The sequence below is a fragment of the Trichechus manatus genome, unplaced genomic scaffold, assembly GCF_000243295.1.
Source record: "Trichechus manatus latirostris isolate Lorelei unplaced genomic scaffold, TriManLat1.0 scaffold00125, whole genome shotgun sequence".
Classification (NCBI taxonomy): Eukaryota; Metazoa; Chordata; class Mammalia; order Sirenia; family Trichechidae; genus Trichechus; species Trichechus manatus.
The window spans coordinates 2130669-2155023 of record NW_004444061.1 but is presented as its reverse complement, the minus strand read 5'-3'; the positions used below and the strand labels follow the sequence as shown (position 1 = coordinate 2155023).

The window sequence follows — 24355 nt, the reverse complement described above, 5'->3', positions numbered from 1 at the left end:
GACATGTTGTGGGGTTGTTAACCAATGTCATAAAACAATATGTGTACTACTGTTTCATGAGAAACTATTTGTTCTGTAAGCCTTCACCTGAAGTACAAAAAAAACAAAATTATCAATTTTTTAATGTAGTTTGATCTTTGTGTTTTGTTTAAAATTTTTTACCTTACCATTAGATCAAAAAGATATCTTCCTACATTTTATTAAAACTTTTAATATTTTGCTTTTCATAATTAGGCCTATAATTTTCCTGGAGTTTCTGCATATGGAGTGAGGTAGAGATCTTACTTAGTTTTATGTAGATAAGCAGCTCTCCCAACAATTCTTTCCCTAATGATTTGCAGTACTATATCTGCCATTTATTAAGTTCGCATATAAGTTTGGGTTTATTTCATAGCTCTGTGTTCTATTTATTTTTCTATTCTTGAGCAAATGCAACAGCTTTAAAATACTGTAGTTTTATAATGTTTTGATAGTTCATAGGGAAAATCTTTACCTTATTCTGAGTGTTCAAAATTGCCTTGGCTATTTTTGGCACTTAGCTCACCCATACAAGTTTTTTTTATCCCAAGACTCAAAATCTTAACCTTTGAGCAATAATTTTGTCCTTAAATCACCTCATTTTCTATTTGTTTGGTTGCTAGTATATAAAAATATGATTTTTTTAAATTGGTCTTGTATTCTGAGGTGTTGCTAAATTCTTAGTTCTTATAGCTGTTTTGCATATTCTTTAGGATTTTCAATGTAAATGGTATGTCATCTGCAAATACAGTTGTATTTCCTTTCCAATATGTATGTCTTTTTTTACTTTGCCTTAATGCACCAGCTAGAACCTCCAGTATGATGTTAAATGGAAGGGGTAGGGGGACATCCACTACTTGTCCCTGATCTTAGGGGGAAAGCATTCAATATTTCACCATTAGGTTAGCTGCAGGCTTTAAATAGATGCCCTTTAACAGACTCAGGAAGTTTCTTTCTATTCCTAATTTCTTCCTACCTAGTTTGCTAAAAGTTTTAAATTATGAATGGGCATTCTGTTAAATGCTTTTTCTGCATCTACTGAAATGATCATGTGTTCTGGTTTTACTCTGTTAATATGGTGAATTACATTGATTTTCAAATGTATAAACCACATTTGGTTATGATGACTTACCTTTTTACATATTGCTTGACTTCATGACCAATACTGTATTAAAGATTTTTTGCATCCATATTTATGAGGGGTATTGGCCTTTAATTTTCTTTTCCTGTAATGTCTGCACTAGCTTTTGGTATCAGGGTTATGCTGGCCTTATGAAATGAATTGGGAAGTGTTCCCTTCTGTTTTCTGATTATGTAAACTTTATTTCTTCCTTAATTTTTGATAAGAATTCACCATGGAAACCATCCGGACCTTTAGTTTTTTGTGAATTACTAGCTAGTTTAAAGCCTTTGATAAAGATTTGTCTACTGTGTCAACCTGGCTAAGTTGGAACTACACTTCAAAGAATCCTTCACTAATAGTCCTTGAAAATGCAATCTGAAAAAACAAAAAAAAACCTTAGATCCAATTCAACCAAATGATCTAGATTTGAAACCTACAGGCCAGTAGTTCTCAATTTTAGCTTGTTTCATAATCACTTAGAATTTATTTTGTTCATAGTACCTGTTACCTTCTAAAATAATGTATAATTGTTTATTTCCAGTGTCCCTGCTACTTGAATGTAGTCTCCCCAAAGTAGGGATTTTATCATTTTTGCCTATTTTGCTTCTGGATGTATCTCCACCACTGTAAAAAGTGCCCGAACACAGTAAGTGCTAACAAGGACTTGTTGAATGACTGAGATGATGTCTGCAGGAATTAGAATGTTTATATTTAATATCTTAAAAGGGAAAAAATTTCTTAAAAATCTAGATGCCAGCCAAAATTTTTCTTCCACAAAACTTACATATCACAATTTAATTATTCAGATTTATACTTTCTTCTTTAAGACATTCAGTAAATACCTACTATGTGCAGGCATTGTACTAAGTGCTAAAAAAGAAGACTCTTGTCCTTTCAAGAATCTCCTAATAAAGTAAAATATAGGAAAAAGCTTATTAAGATTTTTTTAAGCCAGAAAAACAAGATGTGTGGGGTCGGCTACATAAAAAATATTGACTAAAATTATCTCCCTTACCTTCTGACTTTCCTACTACAAGTCTCAATAAAGCAAGTAGTAGACACTGCAGGTGCAGGATAGCATGGAGTAAGACTGAGATGGGCAGGAATCTAAATTTCAGACAAAAGAGATTACAGATTATTAAGAAGCTTAAGCAGAAGACCATTATGTAACAAAGTTAGTCTGACCTATAGACTGATGAATGGCCCAGATTATGTCAGGATATTTTATGAGAAGCATTATGTAAACCTTAAAAGCAGCCAAAATTAGTGATAATCCCGACATTCTAACAACTATAAATTTTAGTTAAAACAGGAAATACTGAGTAGTAATTAACAGTATTAATTAAAACATTTACTAGCCCATACTTAACACCTACCTCTACTGTGGCAAACACATTTTGTATGCCACACCAAAAAACTACCCTCAAAAAAATATTCCCTGCTTGCTGCATTTCCTTCTCTCTCACTCTCTGGTAACAGAAATTGGGATTTATAAATGGATCAGACTCACACGAGTAGCGGGTCAGTGTCCCCGGAATCCTTCAGGACAGAGATGGTGGCATGGTTACATAGGTGAACTTTCTCCTTCCCAAAGGTTGAAGAGTCCTTCAAAATCCACCTCTTAAACCGTTCTCCCTTTCTGGTCTCAGAGTAAAAAATTAAGTTTATGGTAACTGGGTAAATAATTCCATAATTTTGCTTTAGTATATTCTACAAAGAAATAATACTGTAAGATCTCTTAATACCACAAGATTATCTGGAAACACCATTTACAGACATTCATCAAATGATCTCTGATTAGGAAAAATAAGTTACATGCCTAAGTATCTTTTATAAAAGTAATAAATTAATGTAGTTAATTTCTTCAAAGTAATAATAATTAGATTTGTTGAGAATCTATCCACTAAGATCCAAGAAATATTCAAGGCACTTTACACAGATGTCATTTATCTGAAGAAACTGAGGTTGAATGGTTAAAAAAAAAAAAAAATACAAAACCTGTTGCCGTTGACTTGATTCCGACTCATAGCAACCCTACAACACAGAGTAGAACTGCCGCATATGGTGTCCAAGGAGTGCCTGGTGGATTCAAACTGCTGACCTTTTGGTTAGCAGCTGTAGCTCTTAACCACTACACCACTAGTGTTTCCTGACCAGTGTTACGCAACAGTAAAGTGGTGAAGCTGGATTTTACAGCCAGGTCTAACTGAAGCCAAAGATTTTTCTACCATGTCAAGTATTCAAAAAGCAGTGCCTTGTGGGTTCTGCTACAGTGCTTTATGGATCTATAAAATTTTGATACAAAGTTTGCTGAAGTGTTTTAGACTTAAAAAATTATAATAAAAAACAATACTCAAATGTATACAGAATTGGAAAACATTAATGCCCCAACTTGCACTGCCAAATTATTTCTTTTTTGTATGGGGCTTAAACTAACATTTGTGTGCTGTACTTGTATTTGATTTTGTCATTGCTAAGGCAGTACCATATTTAAAATTCAAGCCAACACATATTCACTCACATAAAATGGTGCACTGCTATAGTATGTTATATAGCACATTTAATAAAACCAAGCACAGGTCAGGTGCATCTGCTCAGCAATATTCTGCTCATAACCTAAGAACTATATAGTAACAAGTGAGGGTGTCATGCTACTGTCATGATACTTACCACAGAGTGTTTAAGTTTTGAGTACTTTGTTGGGAGAGAAGTCGTATCTATGAATTACTGTAAACACAATTTTAATCTGTATTATATATTGGGATTCCACACATTTTCACTGGCAAAAACTCTAATAAAACCACAGCACTATCAATGTTGCCTGTCTTAATAGAAATACAAAATGTTCTTGGGTATTAAGTGGCTTAAAACTCTGATCATCAATTTAAAAATCCATTTCTGAACAATGCAAAAGTAACTTTTCACATGGGTTATTATGAAAATCTTTTATAAAAACTTATAATGGACTATTGGACATAGAATTTGCACCATGGAAACACCTGGCTGCTTGAGCAGCAGAGCATTCGTCAATCTAAAAAAAAAAAAATCCGTAACAAAGCAAAGTGATATTTATTAAGGGAGTTCTGTTGTTGTTAGTTGCTGTCGAGTTGGTTCCGACTCATAGAACCCTATGCACAACAGAATGAAACACTGTCTTGTCCTGTGCCATCCTCACAATCATTGCTATGTTTGAGCCCATTGTTGCAGCCGCTATGTCAATCCATCTCGTTGAGAGTCTTCCTCTCTTTCGCTGAGCCTGTACTTTACCAAGCATGATGTCCTTCTTCAGGAACTGGTCCCTACTGATAACACGTCCAAAGTATCTAAGAAGTCTTGCCAAGAAGCAGGTTAGCTATACTTCTTCCAAGAAAAACTTGTTCATTCTTCTGGCAATCCATGGTATATTCAATATTCTTCACCAACACCATAATTCAAATGCATCTTCTTCGGTCTTCCATATTCACTGTCTAGTTTTCCCAAGCATACAAGGCGACAGAAAACATCATGGCTTGGGTCAGGCACACCTTACTCCTCGAAGTGACATCTTTGCTTTCCAACACTTTAAAGAGATCTTTTGCAGCAGATTTGCCCAATGCAATACGCTGTTTGATTTCTTGACTGCTGCTTCCATGGGTGTTGACTGTGGATCCAAGTAAAATGAAATCCTTGACAACTTCAATCTTTTCTCTACTTATCACGATGCTGCTTACTGGTCCAATGGTAAGGAATTTTGTTTTCTTTATGTTGAGGTGTAATCCATACTGAAGGCTGTAGTGTTTGATCTCCATCAGTAAGTGCTTCAAGTCCTTATCACTTTCAGCAAGCAAGGTTGTGTCATCTGCATAATTCCAGCTGTTAATGAGTCTTCCTCCAAACCTGATGCCACGTTCCTCTTCGTACAGTTCAGCTTCTCCGATTGTTTGCTCAGCATATAGATTGAGTAAGTATGGTGAAAGGATACAACCATGATGCACACCTTTCCTGACTTTAAACCATGCAGTATCCCCTTGTTCTGTATGAGCGACTGCCTCTTGGTCTATGTACAGGTTCTGCATAAGCACAATTAAGTATTCTGGAATTCCCATTCTTCGCAATGTTATCCATAATTTGTTATGATCCACAGAGTCAAATGCCTTTGCATAGTCAATAAAACACAGGTAAACATCTTTGTGGTATTTTCTGCTTTAGCCAAGATCCAGCTGACCTCAGCAATGATATCCCTCGTTCCACATCCTCTTCTGAATCTTGCTTGAATTTCTGGCATTTCCCGTCAATTTAATGCAGCAATCATTTTTGAATTATCTTCAGCAAAATTTTACTTGCTTGTGATATTAAAGACATTGTTTGATAATTTCCACATCCTGTTGGATCACCTTTCTCTGGAACAGGCACAAATATAGATTGGCCAGGTAGCTATCTTCCAAATTTCTTGGCACTGCATGCGTTTGTTGAAACATCTCAACTGGTATGGGGTCAATTCCTGGAGCCTTATTTTTTGCCAATGCCTTCAGTGCAGCATGGACTTCTTCCTTCAATACCATTGGCTCTTGATCATATGCTACCTCCTCAAATGGGTGAATGTTGATCGATTCTTTTTGGTACAATGACTCTGTGTATTTATTCCATCATCTTTTATGCTTCCTGTGTTGTTTAATACTTTGCCCATAGAATCCTTCCAAATTGCAACTTGAGGCTTGGATTTTTTCTGCACTTCTTTCAGCCTGAGGAATGCTGAATATGTTCTTCCCTTTTCATTTGCTAACTGCAGGTCTTTGCACATTTCATTATAATACTTTGTCTTCTCGAGCCACCCATTGAAATCTTCTGTTCAGTTCTTTTACTTCATCATTTCTTCCATTGGCTTTAGCTACTCTGTGTTCAAGGGCAACTTTCAGAGTCTCTTCTGACATCCATTTGGTCTTTTCCTTCTCTCCTGTCTTTTTAACGATCTCTTGCTTTCTTCATGTATGACGTCCTTGATGTCATCCCACAACTCATCTGGTCTTCGGTCATTAGTGTTCAATGTGTCACATCTATTCTTTACATAGTCTCCAAATTCAGGTAGAATATACTCAAAGTACATCCTACCTGTATTTTGGCTTCTGCAATCTTGTTTTAGTCTTCTTCAGCTTCAACTTGAACTTGCATATGAGCAACTGATGGTCTGTTCCACAGTTGGACCCTGACCTTGTTCTGAATGGTGATATTGAGCTTTTCCATCGTCGATTTGCTTTCTGTGTATTCCATCCAGTGAGGTCCATGTCAATAGTTCCTGTTTATGTGGTTGAGAAAAGGTATTTGCAATGACTAATTGGTCTTGCAAAATTCTCGTGTGATCTCCAGCATTGTTTCTATCACCAAGGCCATTATCTTCCAACTACCAATCCTACTTAGTTGTTTCCAACTTTCGCATTCCAGTCACCAGTAATTATCAGTGCATTGTGTTTGCAAGTTTGATCAATTTCAGACTGCAGAAGTTGGTAAAAATCTTCAATATTCTCATATTTGGCATTAGTGGTTGGTGCATAAAATTGAATAATAGTCGTATTAACTGGTCTTCCTTGTAGGTGTATGGATATTATCCTATCACCAGCAGCGGTGTACTTCAGGATAGATCTTGAAATGTTCCTTTTGATGATGAATACGATGCCATTTCTCTTCAAGCTGTCATTCCCAGCATAGTGGACCATGAGATTGTCTGATTCAAAATGGCCAATACCAATCCATTTCAGCTCACTAATGCCTAGGATATCAATCTTTATGCATTCCATTCTTTCTTTGATGACTTTTAACTTTCCTAGATTCATACTTTGTACATTCCATATTCCAATTATTAATGGATATTTGTGGTTGTTTCTTCTCATTTTAAGTCGTGCTGCATGAGCAAATGAAGGTCTTGAAAGCTTTACTCCATCCACCTCATTAAGGCTGACTCTACTCTGAGGCGGCAGCTGTTCCCCAGTCGTATTTTGAGTGCCTTCCATCCTGCAGGGCTCATCTCCAGGCACAATATCAGACAATGTTATGCTTCTATTCATAAAGTTTTCACTGGCCAATTTTTTCAGAAGTAGACTATCTAGTCCTTCTTCCTCGTCTGTCTTAGTCTGGAAGCTCCGTGAAACCTGTCTATCATGGGAGACCCTGCTGGTATTTGTAATACCAGTGGGATAGCTTCCAGCATCACAGCAAAATGCAAGCCACCAAAGGACACCAAACTGACACACGTGTGGAAGTTCTACTGTCTTATAGGGTCACTACGAGTCAGAATCAACTCAGTGGTGGTGGGCTGGGTTTGGTTAAGCAGAGATGGAAAAATTTAGTAGAAGTTGGGGTGAGGATGTGGAGTTAAAGGATGCAGAGAAGTAAAAAGAAATCAAGAAGTGCCATCTTCAAATATAGCCAACTATTTTAAGCCTAAACATATAAAATAGGGTCATATTTAACTTAAGCAATTTTATGCAAATAATTTAAGCTTAGTAGTATAGTGAATAAAGCTCTGAATTAACTGGAGAAAAAAATGACAACTACCACTAAGCTGGGTAAGAGCTCTGCTTTATACCAGGCCTGGGACATTGAAATAGTTAATTATTTGTAAACCTCAGCTTCTCACCTGTAAAATGGAGACATTCTATTTACCTAGACTGTTTTAAGGATCATTAAATCAGACTTATATAAAAACAGATGTTTAAGAAAAATTGAGGGTGAGGAAGGAGAAAGAAGATACATCTCATCTCTTTTCCTCTGCGACACTTCCAGACTGACAAACACCAAGTACATGTTCTACTAGCTATATATTATTAGGATAGTAATAAGATTAGTAATCTTGTTCATTTCTTTAAATCTTACCCTCTCTTCTTCTTCAGCTTTATTTAAAATGAAAATTTAGTTGATTTTTGTGACCTAGATTTTTATTGGAATTTAAGCAGGGACGTGATGGTATAGACTGGCTTAAAAGAGCTTACTTCTAACACACTTTAGAAAATTGCAATAAAACCTCCAATTTACAGTAGTAAGAATAGAACTCATTATGTATTTTACTTTATTCCAAAAATAAAATCTTCTATTTCCGGTTCTTACACTTTTAAATTTGGTACTTTGTAATCTGTTTATTTTGTAGCATGAAATAGCAATATGATAGTCTCTATGTCACTTACCTAGGAGAAAAAGCCCCCTCTGTTGTTTACACCAAACTTAACTCCAGAGAACCTTTCCAAAGTGAAAAGTTAACAAATGGATTTAGTTACTGAAGAACATATAATAGTGAAATAAATATTTCATTTTATACTCAATATTTTTTTGACAATTTTCCTGTATATGTTATCTTAGTTGAACATGCACACTCAGACACACAGAGACCACACACACACACAGAATGTAAAGCATGGAATTATCACAGAAAAGATTGTGTATCAGGCAACATTCATCTTTGTAACCAAAGGATTTCATTAGCAAGATAGAGCTAATGGATAGTTAATGATCATTAATGGACTTCGCTCTGAATGCTGCTTATATCAACAAAGTGAAGGGCAATCAATAAAACTATTATGTTTGCTGGAAGTACATGGTCCTAGTATGAAGATAAGAATTTGGCTCTCTGGATATTCTCAAGTGAGTGTGAGTATTGGGAGTCATGACCAACTTAATAAGTCAGAAGAGAGTAAGTGGTAATCCTAAAAGATCAGTGAATATCTATTTTACTTTTTATATGGATACTCTCCTGGGTAGCTGTATAGCCACTTTTATTAGGATTTGAAGTATTTACACATCAAATCCTTTTTTTATAGAGGACAAGTAACATATATAATAACTATTATCCTGAGAGCATGCATGAGTGATGTATTGGAAGAAGAACAGAATTTAATCTTCGTTGTATTAATTTAGTTAAACACACACATACTGTTAAGTCCTCCACCAAAAATTCAAAATCCAAAGTGTCTCTTACCTAGTTACAAATAGGTTAGACTGGTGGTTGAACCTTGAATAAATCTAGGTTGAAAAATGATCTAATATTAAAATGTAAATTTTACATTTCAGTGGAATATTATCTCTTCATATGTATTCCCAAACCTATGTTTGTAGCTTAGAAAAGCAACAGGTTTGATTTAAAAAACAAAAATGTTTATGGAAATGAAATCTTGTGCTACAAAGCAACTATCTTAAAGAAACTCACTGTTATCATTATTTTTTACCCAATTATCATAAAAAACTAGTTCTCAGATTCTGCATACAGATAGCTTTATGTAAAATATATAAACATTTGTCCAAATTGGTACACAGATTGCATAAATATGGCAAATTAAGATTGCATTTACAGATGTGCATGTACAATGTTGTGCAAATTATCACAAAATTACAGTTTCAAAAATTATTAAGTGGTATCCAAGTAAAGCAATTAGTGAAAAAATACCCACGCAGAATTGAAATATCAGTTTCAGAACAAAATTTAAAACGTCTTCAGTAAAAGTTCACACATTTAAAATAGTTTTATTCATTTTATTTGTATATGTCAAAATACATTTTTATTTTCAAAATAGTGGGTTTTGCAGCTAGTTTCATGCAGAAACAAGGTCTGCTCAATACTACCAATAAAATCAATATAGCACAGTAGCTGTTCAGTTTTAGATACAAAGAATAAATAACCTAAATACAAAACACTAAAATATTAGAAACATGTATTTAATCATTCTTCACAGGCATCCAAACTTCACAAATATAATCCTTAGCATGCCTAACTGTTGTGCAACCAAAACATGTTGCAGTCATTCAAACTGATCAATTATCTGTATATTTTAACTCTGCAATAAGACCGTGGAAATTCTCTATATTCAGACCCAGCATTCATACAATTCAAATAAACCAAAAATAAAACTCCCACAACTATCCTTGTACCTTTAAAAATCAAGAATCCTGAGCTTGGTAGTAAGAGCATAACCTTATATCTTCATAAAACCAATCAAGAGAAAGAGGATTTAAAATCCTGCTTACCAAAATACCCTTACCCAACCCCAAAGTAATCTAATGTAGGCAGTAGAACACAATGACCTTTTAAAATGAAGGGGTACAAATTCACATTTAATATAGTATACAATACAATCAATAATACAATTAGCTACTTTAAGCTTTACAATGTACAATTTATTCAAATGGCTAAACTGTTCAGTGGTTTTTAAGGAGACAGTTATGTGCCAGAAAGATGTAATATTTTTTGCATGGTTTAATGAAAATATAAAAGCTATTTGTCCAAATAAAAGCCACCTTCACTATGTACTTGGTTTTGCTTTTTAAAAAGGCCACTGAAATGTATAAAATGGTCTGAACATGATGGTGGTATCAAAGTTGATGCCTCTTCACATGGCAATAACAGTGCATTTAACATTAACTCATGGGTTAAATCTGCAAATGATTTCGTAGCATTACTTTGGCTAGCACAACAGTTTTAGACAGCACTCAGATAAATACAGGTATGTGAAATGTGAAGCAATTATCTTATGCAACTTTAATTATGGCTGAATACTATCAAATGAAAACTGAAAATAAAAGTAAAAGCACTTTACAGTAGAAATCTTTTGTAAAGATAGGGCTCCATATAATGTATAACTTTTAAAGTCTTTATATCACATTGTTAGCAAATTTTGTTTTTAACACTATTATGGAGTAGCCTACTTTGCATTAACAGACATTTGAAATAAGAAAATAGTCAAGCATGCCATATGGTGATCTAAAAATCAAAACAATACACTTTTTTATATATACAGCATCACTCAGTACCTGCTAAAATGAATGTGAAGATTACAGAATCTAACATCTTATACTACACAATAATAACAATAAAAAAGTGACCAATGAAGGCAGAAAATAGGACTTAAAAGACTCTAATCTCAACTGACTTTAAAGCATTCATATAAGAAATAAATGCATATTGCACAAACAGTGAAAGCAAATGTTCCACCAAGCAATTCAGTTTCAGGTGGGAGACAACAAAGCACTAGCCTAACACATTTATTTCAGAAGAGCAGGTGTTCTTCTCTGTAAGTGAAAAAGCTGTAAAAACATAGAAGAGTCTGCCACATGAAGAGTTAGAAGGAAAAAATACAAACCCAAACTTAGATGTAAAGCAAAAAAAATTAAACATAGAAAAACTGGAAACCGTGGCACATCAAAAAATGTTGAATAACTGTCTTCTGTGAGAGCGGAAAGTTTTTGTTGACACAAAAGTATTTATGTACAACTAAGGCTTACTGGTTAAATATCTGAGGCGTATCCGGCCTTGAACACTTTCCTTATATGCTGGAGCTGTAAACAAGTTTTCTCAGTCATTTAAAAAAAAAAAAAAAAAACTTCTCAGCAGCTGCATTAACATGAAACAATGGCCTTGATTTAAAAAAAAAAAAAAAAAAATTAAAACAAAAACCCTAGATAAGAGGGCATTTGGCAGGATATCCGAAAATGACAGTCTCCAAGGATTCTTCCCAGGCTTCCAGTGACTGCCATTTATGGTCCACTGGGTTACTAATATGTGCAATTCCATGACTAGCTGCTTTTTTTTTATTTGGAAAGTTTGCTTATAACTCTAATCAAGGCCCCGTTTTCATCCTTTAGCCTCTGGTTGTCTGCCTTTAGGTCTGGTAACATCTATGAGGGGAAAAACAGAAGAAGCTTTTACTTCAATAAAAAGATAAAATATTACTCTTAATAAATGTTATATTTCACTATAAGACATGTATGAGCTTTGTCAGTTATATATATTTCTAGGGGCTAAAACATGTATTAGGAAAAAAAAAATCAAACCTTGATACTGGGAAGCTAATTAGTTTAATAAATGACTCAATGAAAGGTTGATTCTCTCAAAGTATCAACAGAAATTTACTAAATCACTTGATATTATGACTCACAAACACACCATATTAGAACAGCCAAGAAAATGAAACCTGCGTTTGTTAGCATAGACTGAGAAGGAGTTCCTATCAGCATTCTAAACAGGCTTTTTGCTTTATATATGTCAGACCTAAAACCACAATACTTAACTGTTTTTCCTACAACCACAAGTCTATTTAGGAAACTTTTAAGGGAATTAGACTTGTTCTAAATCATTAGATTTCCCTAAGGGATTCACCTACAGTCACAAAGTGCCCAGTAGAATGTCTGATACAACATGATACCAAACCCAAACCAAACCCACTGCCATCAAGTCAATTCTGACTCATAGGGACCCCATAGTGTTTCCAAGGCCGTAAATCTCTATGGAAGCAGACTGCCACATCTTTCTCCCAAGGAGCTGCTAGTGGTTTCAAACCGCTGACCTTTCGGTTAGCAATCACCTTAACCACTGTGCCACCAGGGCTCCTTGATGCAAGATAGGTGCTCATTAAATGGTAGCAAAGCAATGATTACTATTATTAGAATACTATAAAATAATTTATAAGTTACAGTAGTAAATCTGTAGTTATAAAATCATCCAAGCATAGGAAAAACAAACCAGTATTTGAATCAAACAGAAAAAGACACCCTCACATCTTCAAAAGAACGCAACTCATTTTTTTGTTGTTTTATAGACAAATAGAAAAAGATAGAAATGTTACCAGTTAACTGGACTTTCTACCAAGAATGATTAAAATTACATGTATTCTGCCTGGTTTGTTAGGAAATGGAAAAGCTTAAATTTTGAACATTAAAAAATTTTGTTGTATCTCACAGAGAAAAAGGGAAAGTATTTAGGTATACTAGAACCAGTTTAATTAATTTTAGAGAAATATAGTCATTACTTGTTTTCTTAAAGATAATTTATTCTTCCTCTTAAGAATCCACAGCTTCCAAAATACCTATTCTTCTCTTCAGCTTTCAAAATGTTCTAGGTTATCTTCTAGCAAACTTCTACTTGTAAAACTACCCTAGGCAAAATGTTTATTTTAGGAAGAATTTAATTTTATTGAAACCAATCAATTCTTACATGTTGAAAATGTTTAGTTATAAAATATAACAATCTTTACATTAAGACTCTTTATATTAGGATATCTCTGTAATACAGAACTAAATAAATATAAACTAAGATGGTTCCAACTGAAAATATTTTTGAAAAACAGATAATACGTTTAATTTAATTTTCAGCTTAAAAATATACTAATTATATACAAAAAATAATTACACTGTTTATGTTCCATTTTCTTTCTAATAAGAACTTTTAAATAATAGCCATACTTTTAAACTCTAAAATATCTGTAGAGCCAAACAGGTACACAAGCTTTGGAAAAGCACAGACAAGTCTTAATTCCTAAATCATTCCCTAACTTTACTGTAATTTATAAGTTGCAACATACAATTAGTGACACTTTCTAACATTCTGGGAAGCCATGCATTATTAAATAGTTATACAGCAAGCTCCAGACACAATGGGCACTAATTTGTAAAAGTGGGCTCAGACATGCTTACTTCTACAAAAACACCTGTCAGGCTCTACCAAGAAGAAATGATGAAGCTATAAATTATAGGTTCACAGACTGCAGTTGCCCACAGAACCCTGAGCGCTTGACTACCACTCTTGTCAAGGCCCTATTCTCAGTCAGCAGTTGCTCATTTAATTCTTTCAGAGTTTGAATTTGCTTTATGTGGTGCAAGTTCTGCAGGAATCAGAACATAAAGAAATAAGAATAAAAGAAAGAAAATGGAAAACAGTACAATAAAAATCTAAAGAATCACAGGTAATGAACATAAGAATAAAAAAAATTAAGAGTTTTAAAAGAATATTCCAAGAGATTTAGAAAGGTAAACAGTATATTCCTAAAATTCCATCTCAAACAAAACAACACATAAGCAAACAATACCCAAAAGATTTGTCCCCAATCTTCAAAACCACCCAATAATAATAGCTTAATAATTAACCAAACAATTCAATAATAAAACATTTAAATATTGAAGTTCAAATTCCATGGGCACAATTTCCTATGCATTAGTTCATTAATTCATAATGGAATAAAGAGATTTTATGCAAGACAATGTGGTAAGAGGTAATCATTTAATTATGCCATTTTTTTCCCTACAAAGTGTTCCCTTCAACATTCAAAAGAAATTATTTCCATAGGTAATGCAGAGATCGATAATATATAGCTCTTCCTGTGTCCTCCTCTAATGTCCTTTCTCTTCAAAGGAGAACACTTATATTGATCCCCCATTTACTCTCCAAGAAACATAGGAATATGTAGAAATATAAACAATAAAAGATAATTAAAAAAATACTACTTAGCTTAGCAATTCTACCTAAGACAAGTTCTGCTAGTTTGTTGCTTTTTAAAAGACAACACAGGGAACATATTTAGTATTTTGCAATAATTTATAAGAGATCAACATCAAATAAACATTACTAATACCGAAAGGAGAAAAGGGATGGAATGATTGGTAATGAAAGCGAGACAAAAATCCCAAATCTTGTATCATAATTGCCTAATTTCTTCTATACTTGAACTTCAAAAGTGCTATACAAATTATCAAAATGATTTGCATTTCAAATCCTCTCCCATCTCACAGCTCACCTAAAATCAGGATTTAAGAAAAGAAGCAGAAGACACAGATAATTTACAAATGTAGGCAATCAACTTTAAGGACAGTTAATGTAAACATAGTATTACAGAATTTAAATTAATAAACAGCACTCTCTCTTATAAAGAGCATGGTTTACTTACTTTGAGCTCCTCTTCCATTTCAGATATTCTTCTTTCTAGAGCTCTTCGTTCCTAGATCAATATAAGGTAGCAGTATTAATTATAAAATCATTATATTCTTAAATTTTCTTCTATATTGTGAAATAGTGATACTTCAGAATCAAAGATCAAATCAGGAGCAGTATAGAAAAAAGATGTGATGCCAGTGATATGTAAAGAGCTTTCCAAAATTTGAGAGAAATAAATAAATTTTTGTTACTTTTTATAAGCTCTTTCTTTAAAGGTTTGACTTTCTGATTCTACATAACGTGTTCAAACTATATTTTTACTTCACGTAAAATTTAGCGATAAAGTCAATTAATACTCACGACTGAAGAGTGTATAGAAAAGGAAAAAAAAAACCTCACACAAAGATGCCATTACAGTGATAGAAGCACAAAAGCAGAGAAGCAAACATGCCTAAAATATGTGTACTTTAAAATTTCAAAAGGATCTAAGAAATGCTCATCTCCTCCACCCGCATTATTTACTAGTCACATATATGCAATAAAATTGACAGCTCTGTATTTAAGTTGGTACTGGGTGTAGCATTAATGCAGTGAAATCTAATGGAGAAGCAACTGCAGCATTTATTTAAACTATATCTCTTTTCAAAGAGTGACAGGCAAAGGCAACATACAACACATTATTGCAGCATATTCTTTTGTTCCCCCTTAAGTAATAAGCATTCTAGGGTGTTATGCAAAAAGCAAGCAGCAGTAATTGATGTGATGTAAAACTTTGGTTAGGTCATACCGCCCAGAAGATACTGACTCTTGCCGGTCACCTTTCAGATACAAACCATTTAAATTTAGTTTAATCACACTGAAACTATTTCCAAGACATTTCTTTCCCAGATTAATAATTAATATTGATATTTAGTAAAACTGTTCATTCACTGTAAATGTTAATGTTTTTAGGGTACGTGATTTTAAAAATAGATGGGATCCTACTCAGTCCCTAAGTACCATATTATTCTAATATTGGCATGCTTAAACATTATTACATATACAAAACTTATTTTCTATATATAGCCCTTCCTTTCTCCTAGTTAATAATATAGCCATGACAAATTCACATAAATCATTGCATTTCTCAAAATACTAGCATAGATAGTACCATATCTGATCCTTTTAACTTCATTAGGTTTCAGAAATAGCTTATTTCTTCTGACAATCTCCATCAACCTCATTTTATTAGGTGTCTTCAAGATTTTAACTACTTAGTGGTAAAGTAAGACAAGAACATTACACCAAATTGACTGATATCCTATTGGCTCAATGAAATCCATTTGACAACTGTAAAAATGCAGGTAAGTTTCTTATGTTTGACAAATATATTAACGTTAAAAAAAATATATGGTTAAAAGAGAATGCATGTAAATTCCTTAGCCCAGTGCCTGCCTGGTACACAGGAAGTGCTGAAAAAATGTTAGCATTTTTATTAATGGTGTTATTATTAATCTCATTATTATTCTCTCAAATTGAAAGTGGAATACTACTTTGTAATTTATCTGCACACGACAGGCAGATAAAGGTGAAAATTGGGTGAGAATGTCAGAATATGAACAAGTATGTGTATACATTTAGAAAAGAAGAGAAGGGCAGACACTATTATAGCTGATTTTAATTCTTTTGCTATAAGAAAAATATTCTTCAAAAAAATGTGAGCATTTGTGTCTCAAAAATACTTTGATTAAGTATATTTTATATTATAGATGCCTTTCATTTCAACCATTAGTATGACTTTATTTCTAATTTCATTGTTTCTGAATATTACGGAGATAAAATTCAACAAGCTGTACTGCAAAAAGATACAACAATCAACATTAAACTTAATATGTTGAAATAATAATAAAGCTGGTAGTTATTGTAAGGTACAATTTAGTAGATGATACAGACATTAACAGACTGTAATTATTTATTTTTATATTGCATTTTTTCAAATCATTTCTCCTTTTTTGTTAAAAAAAAAAAAAACAAACTGGTTATTTAAAAAATGGGAAGGGAGAAAAAGGTTTTTATATCAACTAGAAAACCCAATGCTGTTGAGTCGATTTTGACTTGCAGTGAGCCATAGGGTTTCCAAGGATGTAATCTCTATGTAAGCAGATTGCTTTCTCCTGTGGAGCGGCTGATGGTTCAAACCGCCGATAGTTTGGGTTAGCAGACAAGCTCTTAACCACTGTGCTACCAGAGCTCCTTCCACAAAACAATAAGGGGGGAAAATAACTTATTTACTCAACAAGATGAACACTTACCCTTTTTTCCATTTCCAATAGTGACCTATCAGCAAATCTTTCTTGTCTCTGTAACATAATAAATTATAAAAGGGATATAAGTGCAATAAAGAATAAAGAATGGGAGGGGGGACAGGGTAACACAGTAACTCCCCTTTAATGGGTATTAAAAGAAATGACATGTAAAATAGTTGAAACGGCAAATGTTTTATACACACTCACACACACACACACACACACACACACACACACACACACACACACTCATGTATATATTCCTCCAATCCTGATCCCCATTCTTCATATAGTCCAGCTTCTCGGATTATCTGCTCAGCATACAGGTTGAATAGGTATGGTGAAAGGATACAACCCTGACGCGCATCTTTCCTGACTTTAAACCACGCAGTATCCCCTTGTTCTGTTCAAAGATTCATTAACAACCTGCATATGCAGATGACACAACCTTGCTTGCTAAACATGAAGAGGACTTGAAGTATTTACTGATGAAGATCAAAGACCACAGCTTTCAGTATGGATTACACCTCCACATAAAGAAAACAAAAATCCTAACAACTGGACCAATAAGCAACATCATGATAAACGGAGAAAACACTGAAGTTGTCAAGGATTTCATTTTACTTGGATCCACAAGCAACACCCATGGAAGCAGCAGTCAAGAAATCACAAGACACATGCTGGGCAAATCTGCTGCAAAAGACCTCTTTAAAGTGTTGAAAAGCAAAGACGTCACCTTGAAGACTAAGGTGCGCCTGACCCAAGCCATGGTGTTTTCAATCGCCTCAAAGCTGGACGATGAATAAGGAAGACCAAAGAACTGATGCCTTTGAATTGTGTTGGAGAATACTGACTATGCCATGGACTGCCAAAAGAATGAACACATCTGTCTTGGAAGAAGTACAGCCAGAATGGTCCTTAGAAGCAATGATGGCGAGACTACATCTTACATACTTTGAACATGTTGTCAGGGTTCAGTCTCTGGAGAAGGACATCATGCTTGGTAAAACAGAGGGTCAGCAAAAAAGAGGAAGACTCTCAATGAGATGGACTGGCACAGAGGCTGCAACAATGGGCTTAAGCCTAACAATGATTGTGAGGATGGCGCAGGACCGGGAAGTGTTTTGTTCTGTTGTACACAGGGTCACTATGAGTCAGAACTGACATGACAGCACCTAACAACATGTATGTATGTATGTGTGTATATATAGATATATATATGCTACGAGTGGGAACCGACTCAACGGAAATGGGTTTGGTTTTTTTGGTTGGTACATACACACACACACACATATATAGTCTACCACAGTTAAAAAAAATCAAATGCTACTAAAAAAAAGAAATCAGACTACTCAGATGGAGTAATTAATACACAAGTATGAGTACAGAGAAAAGAGGATTTGTATTGAAATAATAAAGAGTAAAAGAAATGTTTAGAAGTAGAATGGTCTCTATAGCTCTCATCTTATGGTTTACACATTACTTTTCTTCAGGTCTTTACATACTTAGCTGGGGTTAGGGGCAGGTGAGAAGTGTGGAACAAAAACATCCTAGGTTTCCTTTACATACTAAGCTCTCGCCTCCTTTCCTGCACCACCAGCAGGAGTGGCTAACCTGAATGGTCAGTTTCCAGGACCTTGATTGGAATGTGTTTATTACCAGATTGAATAACTTTTCATCTATGCATCCAGACGAAAAAACGGCTCTTTCTGCCCTGTCCCACAGCTATCTTAGTTTTGCTCAATTCTCTCTCTAGGGTTTTCTTTTCTAATCATCCATGTTCCAGAATTGGTAAGAGGGCTTGTTTCTATTTTCACTTGTAAGAAGACCTAGCTATATAGCTTTTCTTCTTACAGTGAGCTCAGAGCTATCATTTTTTCTCCTGCTTGCTGTACCATGAAACCAGCTCAAAGCTGATAAAACCAGGAGATTTTGGTTTGGCTTTAGTAACATGGAAAGGCCTCTTGGGTTTTAAGCCACAGTGCTGTGTCCTATAGTAGAGAACTCTGCATCTGGATATTTGGCACAGGCCCAGTTTAAAACAAGTGGTATTTTGCTTCTTATTTACATTGATTTTTGTACATACATCTCCTTTAGGATTCCCGGCCAATTTGCTGAAAATGGATCAATCAAATAGCTCATTCCATAACAACCAATCTGCTGAATAACAAATTTTACCAATTCACCAAAAATTGTGGCTACTGACCACAAAACACACTTAAAAAAATATTTCACCATCAACTAACCAAAATTTCAGTGTTAAATGTGGTAATTTTTTTGGCTTATGATTGCCTTTTTCCTCAAATATTTCTTTATATACTAATTTTCTCTTTTGCATTCATTTTTTTATTCTTTCTTCACAATTTCTTTTTATGGTTAGGCTATACTAAAATTAAAAAAAAAAATCATCGGGAGGTATCCTTACTTCTTTGTTATTTTAAATGGCTTTATGCTTTTTTATTTACTCTTTGGGGAAAAATAAAAGTTGATGTATCCCAATTGCTTCTTGTTAAAAATAAAATTCTGAATTTCAAATATGATGGCACTGATTCACTTAATTCTGGTTTCTTTTATAATTTAAAGGTATATTTTAATTACTAGAAATATAAAACAAAGACTGTCCTATGCCATTTGAGAATCTATAAATGAATCCTAAAAAGGTTTAAAAGACTGAAAAATTTTTAAATGACATTCAAAAGCACCTGAAGAAAATCAGAGATAGCTGAAACAATGCTATTGCATATGAATTAATAAAATTTTAGATGAAAAACTGCATTTTCTATGTGGACATTTTTCAATATAGAAACATTTTAGCATTTTTAGGATTATTTGCCAATTTCCCAGGTAGAAAATCAACTTCAGTTAACATTTTTACTGAGTTATTAATATTTTTGTTAAACATTTCAGTTAATCCTGTTAAAATCACAATTAATCAATTTGGTGAACTGGTCATTTGGCAAAGCGGTTATACAGAGAACTGTTTTCTGGTGAGTTGGTCTGTTTCCCTCCTTGAAAACTGTATACGGAGGAGGGGTAGCTGGGCTAAGGCAGGATTCAGAGATTCTAGGATTCACTAACTAAATACTATCAAATAGACCCAAACTTCAAGATTAATTCCTGGGAGTATGGTAGTTCCTCACTGGAAAAATTCCATGTAATCATCAAAACTGCCACCACTGCACATATTCATGAATAGTTATGGTAAAGCAGTGTCACTAAAAAAAAAAAAAAAAGTATCAGTAAGGATTCACAATAGACTTAAATACTCAGGAGAAATGCTCTGAAGTTGAACAAAAAGTTAAATGTTTATCAGTTTTACTTTTCTGTGTATCTCTAAAAATTTTAAATAGCATTTACATAGTTTTTCAAACTAAGATATCCACTGCTTTGTAACATAACAGTGGTTCACAAAAGGAAAAGGTACCTTATAGCTAAGAACAACTTCAACATAGAGAATGAATTTAAAAAAAAAAGGAAGAAAAAAAAGTATAAAAGAATGGCCAAGAGAAGCATACAGAGTTCCATTCAAAGAACTGGAGATGCCATTTTAGACCAGTGCTTTCAAGCTAGACTCTTAAGAGTAGTACTGCAGAAATGTATTTATGTTACAAAGTCCCATGTTAAAACTAAACAATTGTGCTTTTTTAAAAAAAATTGTAGGATCTCTCAGAGTCTTTAAAATATAAACAGACTCTGTAAAATCTCCAAGATACAGAATATGTAGCATTTCCCAAGTTTCTTTGATCACAAAGCTTTTTTAGGGGTGGTAGGTAGGGGAAAAAAGGAGGGATGGTACCTATTTATTATCCCCCAGAATCAGTATTCCATGAAAAAAGAGCTTGGGAAACAAATGTTCTACACATCCTAGATCATATGTACAAAGTCACGAGTTTTGCTTGGCTATCCCAATTTTATTGTCTAAAATTGTCTCTTGTAGGCTGTTGTACAGGTAGAGGAAAGAACATTAAGATAAAAGGAGTTATGATTAAAATTATCTTCTTTCAGTACTGGTAGATCAAATAACAATATTTGAATAAACAAAATATTCATAGTAAATAAAAATTATTATAAAAGAAATTTTTGGCTATAAGGAGATTCCATACAGATGCTGTTAATACCTTGCTACATTTGGTATGTTGGAAGTAAGTATTTAAATAAATCCTTTATGTACGACAACATAGGTTTCAAAAATACCTTGACTTTCACTATAAGGCTGTATTTTTGTATTTTTAAGTTTACTACAGAAACAAATTAATGAGGTTATCAGTAAGCTGCATTACCTACAAATAAGCTATTATCAGAAACCAAACCTATGGTTAGAGCTAATATTAGAGAAAATGCCAGTGCAATTTTTTAAATAAGATAAGCAAGACCCATTACCTTTATCATAACAAAGAAAAAAAAATGGTACAAACCTGGGTGGCCTTTTCCAACTGCAATTTAAGATCTGTTAGTTCCATGTTTGTATCATGTAGCTGTGCCTTTAGCTTTTCATTTTCAGCCAGGATTTGTTCATAAAGCTATAAAAATTAGAGAAGAATAACAAATTACTTTTCTGTTCTAACATTTTATGGGAAACCCTGGGTGACACAAACAATTAAGCGCTTGACTACCAGCCAAAAGGTTGGTGGTTCGAAACCACCCAGGGGTGCTTCAGAAGACAGGCCTGGTGATCTGCTTCTGGAAGGTCACAGCCTTGAAACCCTATGGAGTAGTTCTACTCTGCACAAATGGGGTCACCATGACATGGAATCAACTTGACGGCAACTAACAACATTTTAAAGAAGTTTTCCATTGACATTTTGCGATATTAAGACAGAAAAACTAATGTAACAGATGAGTAAAGACTAAAGGAACAGATGAGCTATTAAAACCAATTGCCATAGAGTCGATTCCAACTCATGGTGACCCATCTGTGTCAGAGAAGAACTGTGCTCCATATGGTTTTCAATGGCTGATTATTCAGAAGTACATCACTACGCCTTTCTTCCAAGGAGCCCTGGTGGCACAGTGGTTAAGAGCTCAAGCTGCTAACCAAAAGGTCAGCAGCTCGAATTCACCAGCCATTCCTTGGAAACCTGATGGGGCAGTTCTACTCTGTCCTATAGGGGGCTATGAGTGAGAATCAACTCGACAACAACAGGTTTGGCTTTTTGGTTGGTTTTCTTCTGAGGTGCCTCTGGGTGGACTTGATCCTCCAACCTTTTGGTTAGTAGCTGAGTGCATTAACCATCTGCATCACCTAAGAACTCCATGGATATTAAAGGATACATTAAAAATATTTTTTAATTCTTCCTGATTGTAAGCCAGAAGCTGTTGATCATGCAGGTATGTTTGTCCCACACAACCTCTTAAAAATTAGTTACAACATTTAAAATATAAGATAATACAGAAAAATCTGACTTTCCAGGATATCTTAAAACAACAAAAAGATTACCTGATGAAAAGGGAGCACATACCTGCACAGCAACTACAGGCTGGAGCTGAGGAGCCACTATGATGTTTATATGGCATTGGTGAGCTTTTCTGCTCATCACTTCCTCTTGTATACCCAAAACTGAGTTAGAGTATCAGTTGCATGTATCATTATGCTTATATTGCTTATAGTAAAGTTATAAAAGGAAAGTGAAATATTTCAAGTCCAGGATCAAACCAAAGACCTTCCTCTTTTCCAGTTTTTCTTTTCCCCCTCTTTAATAACATTTAAATCTTCTACTTTACTTCTTTTTTCTTCATTGTTGCAATTATCTGTCATCTAGACTTTTCTAATAACCAAATTGTTTTCCCTGACCTCCCTCTAATGTATTTTCTCCCTCTAATCTATTTTATACAAAAAAGAGTTTAACTTTTCAAAATGAAAATCTTGTAATTTTCATAAGCTAACCACTCCATCACCCCATCACAATTAAAAAACCCTTGAATGGTCACTGTTCTTAGCATATTCTTAAAATGGTCTGTAAGGTTATGCATGGTCTGGTCCCAGCTGTAATCTCACACCACCATCTTCTCTGCTCTACTAGCCATAATGAAATTTTAATTCCTCTAATGTATCCTGACATGTGCAAAGGTCTGGAGACAGAAAACCAAAAGAGAAGAACATGCTCAGCATTTCTCAAGCTGAAAGAACTGGAAAAAAAAATTCAAGCTTCGAGTTGCAATAGTGAAGGATTCTACGGGAAAAATACTGGATGACACAGGAAGCATCAAAAGAAGATAGAAGGAATGACACAGAGTCATTTTACCAAAAAGAACTAGTCAACGTTCAACCATTTCAAGAGGAAGCATATGATCAGGAACCAACAGTACTGAAGGAAGAAATTCAAGCTGCACTGAAGGCACTGGCAAAAAACAAGGCTCCAGGAATTGACGGAGTATCAACTGAGATGTTTCAACAAATGGATGCAGTGCTGGAACTGCTCACTGGTCTATGCCAAGAAATTTGGAGGACAGCTGCCTGGCCAACTGACTGGAAGAGATCCATATTTATGCCTATTCCCAAGAAAGGTGATCCAACCAAATGCAGAAATTATCAAACAATATCATACACAAGTCAAATTTTGCTGAAGATCATTCAAAAGCGATTACAACAGTACATCAACAGGGAACTGCCAGAAATGAAAGCCAGATTCAGAAGAGGACTGGAACAAGGAATATGATTGCTGATATCAGATGGATCTTGGCTGAAAGCAGAGAATACCAGAAAGATGTTTAGCTGTGTTTTATTGACTACGCTAAGGCATCTGACTGTGTGGATCATAAGAAATTATGGATAACAGTGTGAAGAATGGGAATCCCAGAACACTTAATTGTGCTCATGAGGAACCTGTATATAGATCAAGAGGCAGTTGTGCAAATAGAACAAGAGGATACTGTGCGGTTTAAAGTCAGGAAAGGTGTGCGTCAGGGATGTATCCTTTCACCATACTTACTCAATCTGTTTGCTGAGCAAATAATCCAAGAAGCTGGACTGTATGAAGAAGAACGGGGCATCAGGATTGGAGGAAGACTCACTAACAACCTTCGATATGCAGATGACACAACCTTGCGTGCTATAAATGAAGAAGACTTGAAGCACTTACTGATAAAGATCAAAGACCACAGTCTTCAGTATGGATTACACTGCAACATAAAGAAAACAAAAATCCTAACAACTGGACCAATAAGCAACATCATAATAAACAGAGAAAAGACTGAAGTTGTCAAGGATTTCATTTTACTTGGATCCACAATCAACACCCATGGAAGCAGCAGTCAAGAAATCAAAAGATG

The 24355-nt window shown here is 34.4% G+C and overlaps 1 protein-coding gene across 7 annotated transcripts in view; it reads right to left on the bottom strand.

Annotated features, from left to right (window-relative positions):
• Positions 1-8945: 8945 nt before the first annotated feature.
• Positions 8946-24355, bottom strand: part of PPP1R12A (protein phosphatase 1 regulatory subunit 12A) — a 184102-nt gene continuing 168692 nt past the window's right edge. For 5 of the 7 annotated variants that reach the window (XM_004384612.2, XM_023738883.1, XM_023738884.1 and 2 more), the window contains 4 exons: positions 21502-21606; positions 17093-17140; positions 14815-14865; positions 8946-11773 (listed from right to left, as the gene is read on the bottom strand). In XM_004384612.2, the coding sequence (XP_004384669.1) occupies positions 11687-11773; positions 14815-14865; positions 17093-17140; positions 21502-21606 (291 nt within the window). In that variant the 3' untranslated portion in view covers positions 8946-11686. Of the gene's footprint in view, positions 11774-14814; positions 14866-17092; positions 17141-21501; positions 21607-22626; positions 22644-24355 lie in introns of those variants that run through there. The other 2 variants (XM_023738886.1, XM_023738887.1) reach the window with 2 other exon arrangements.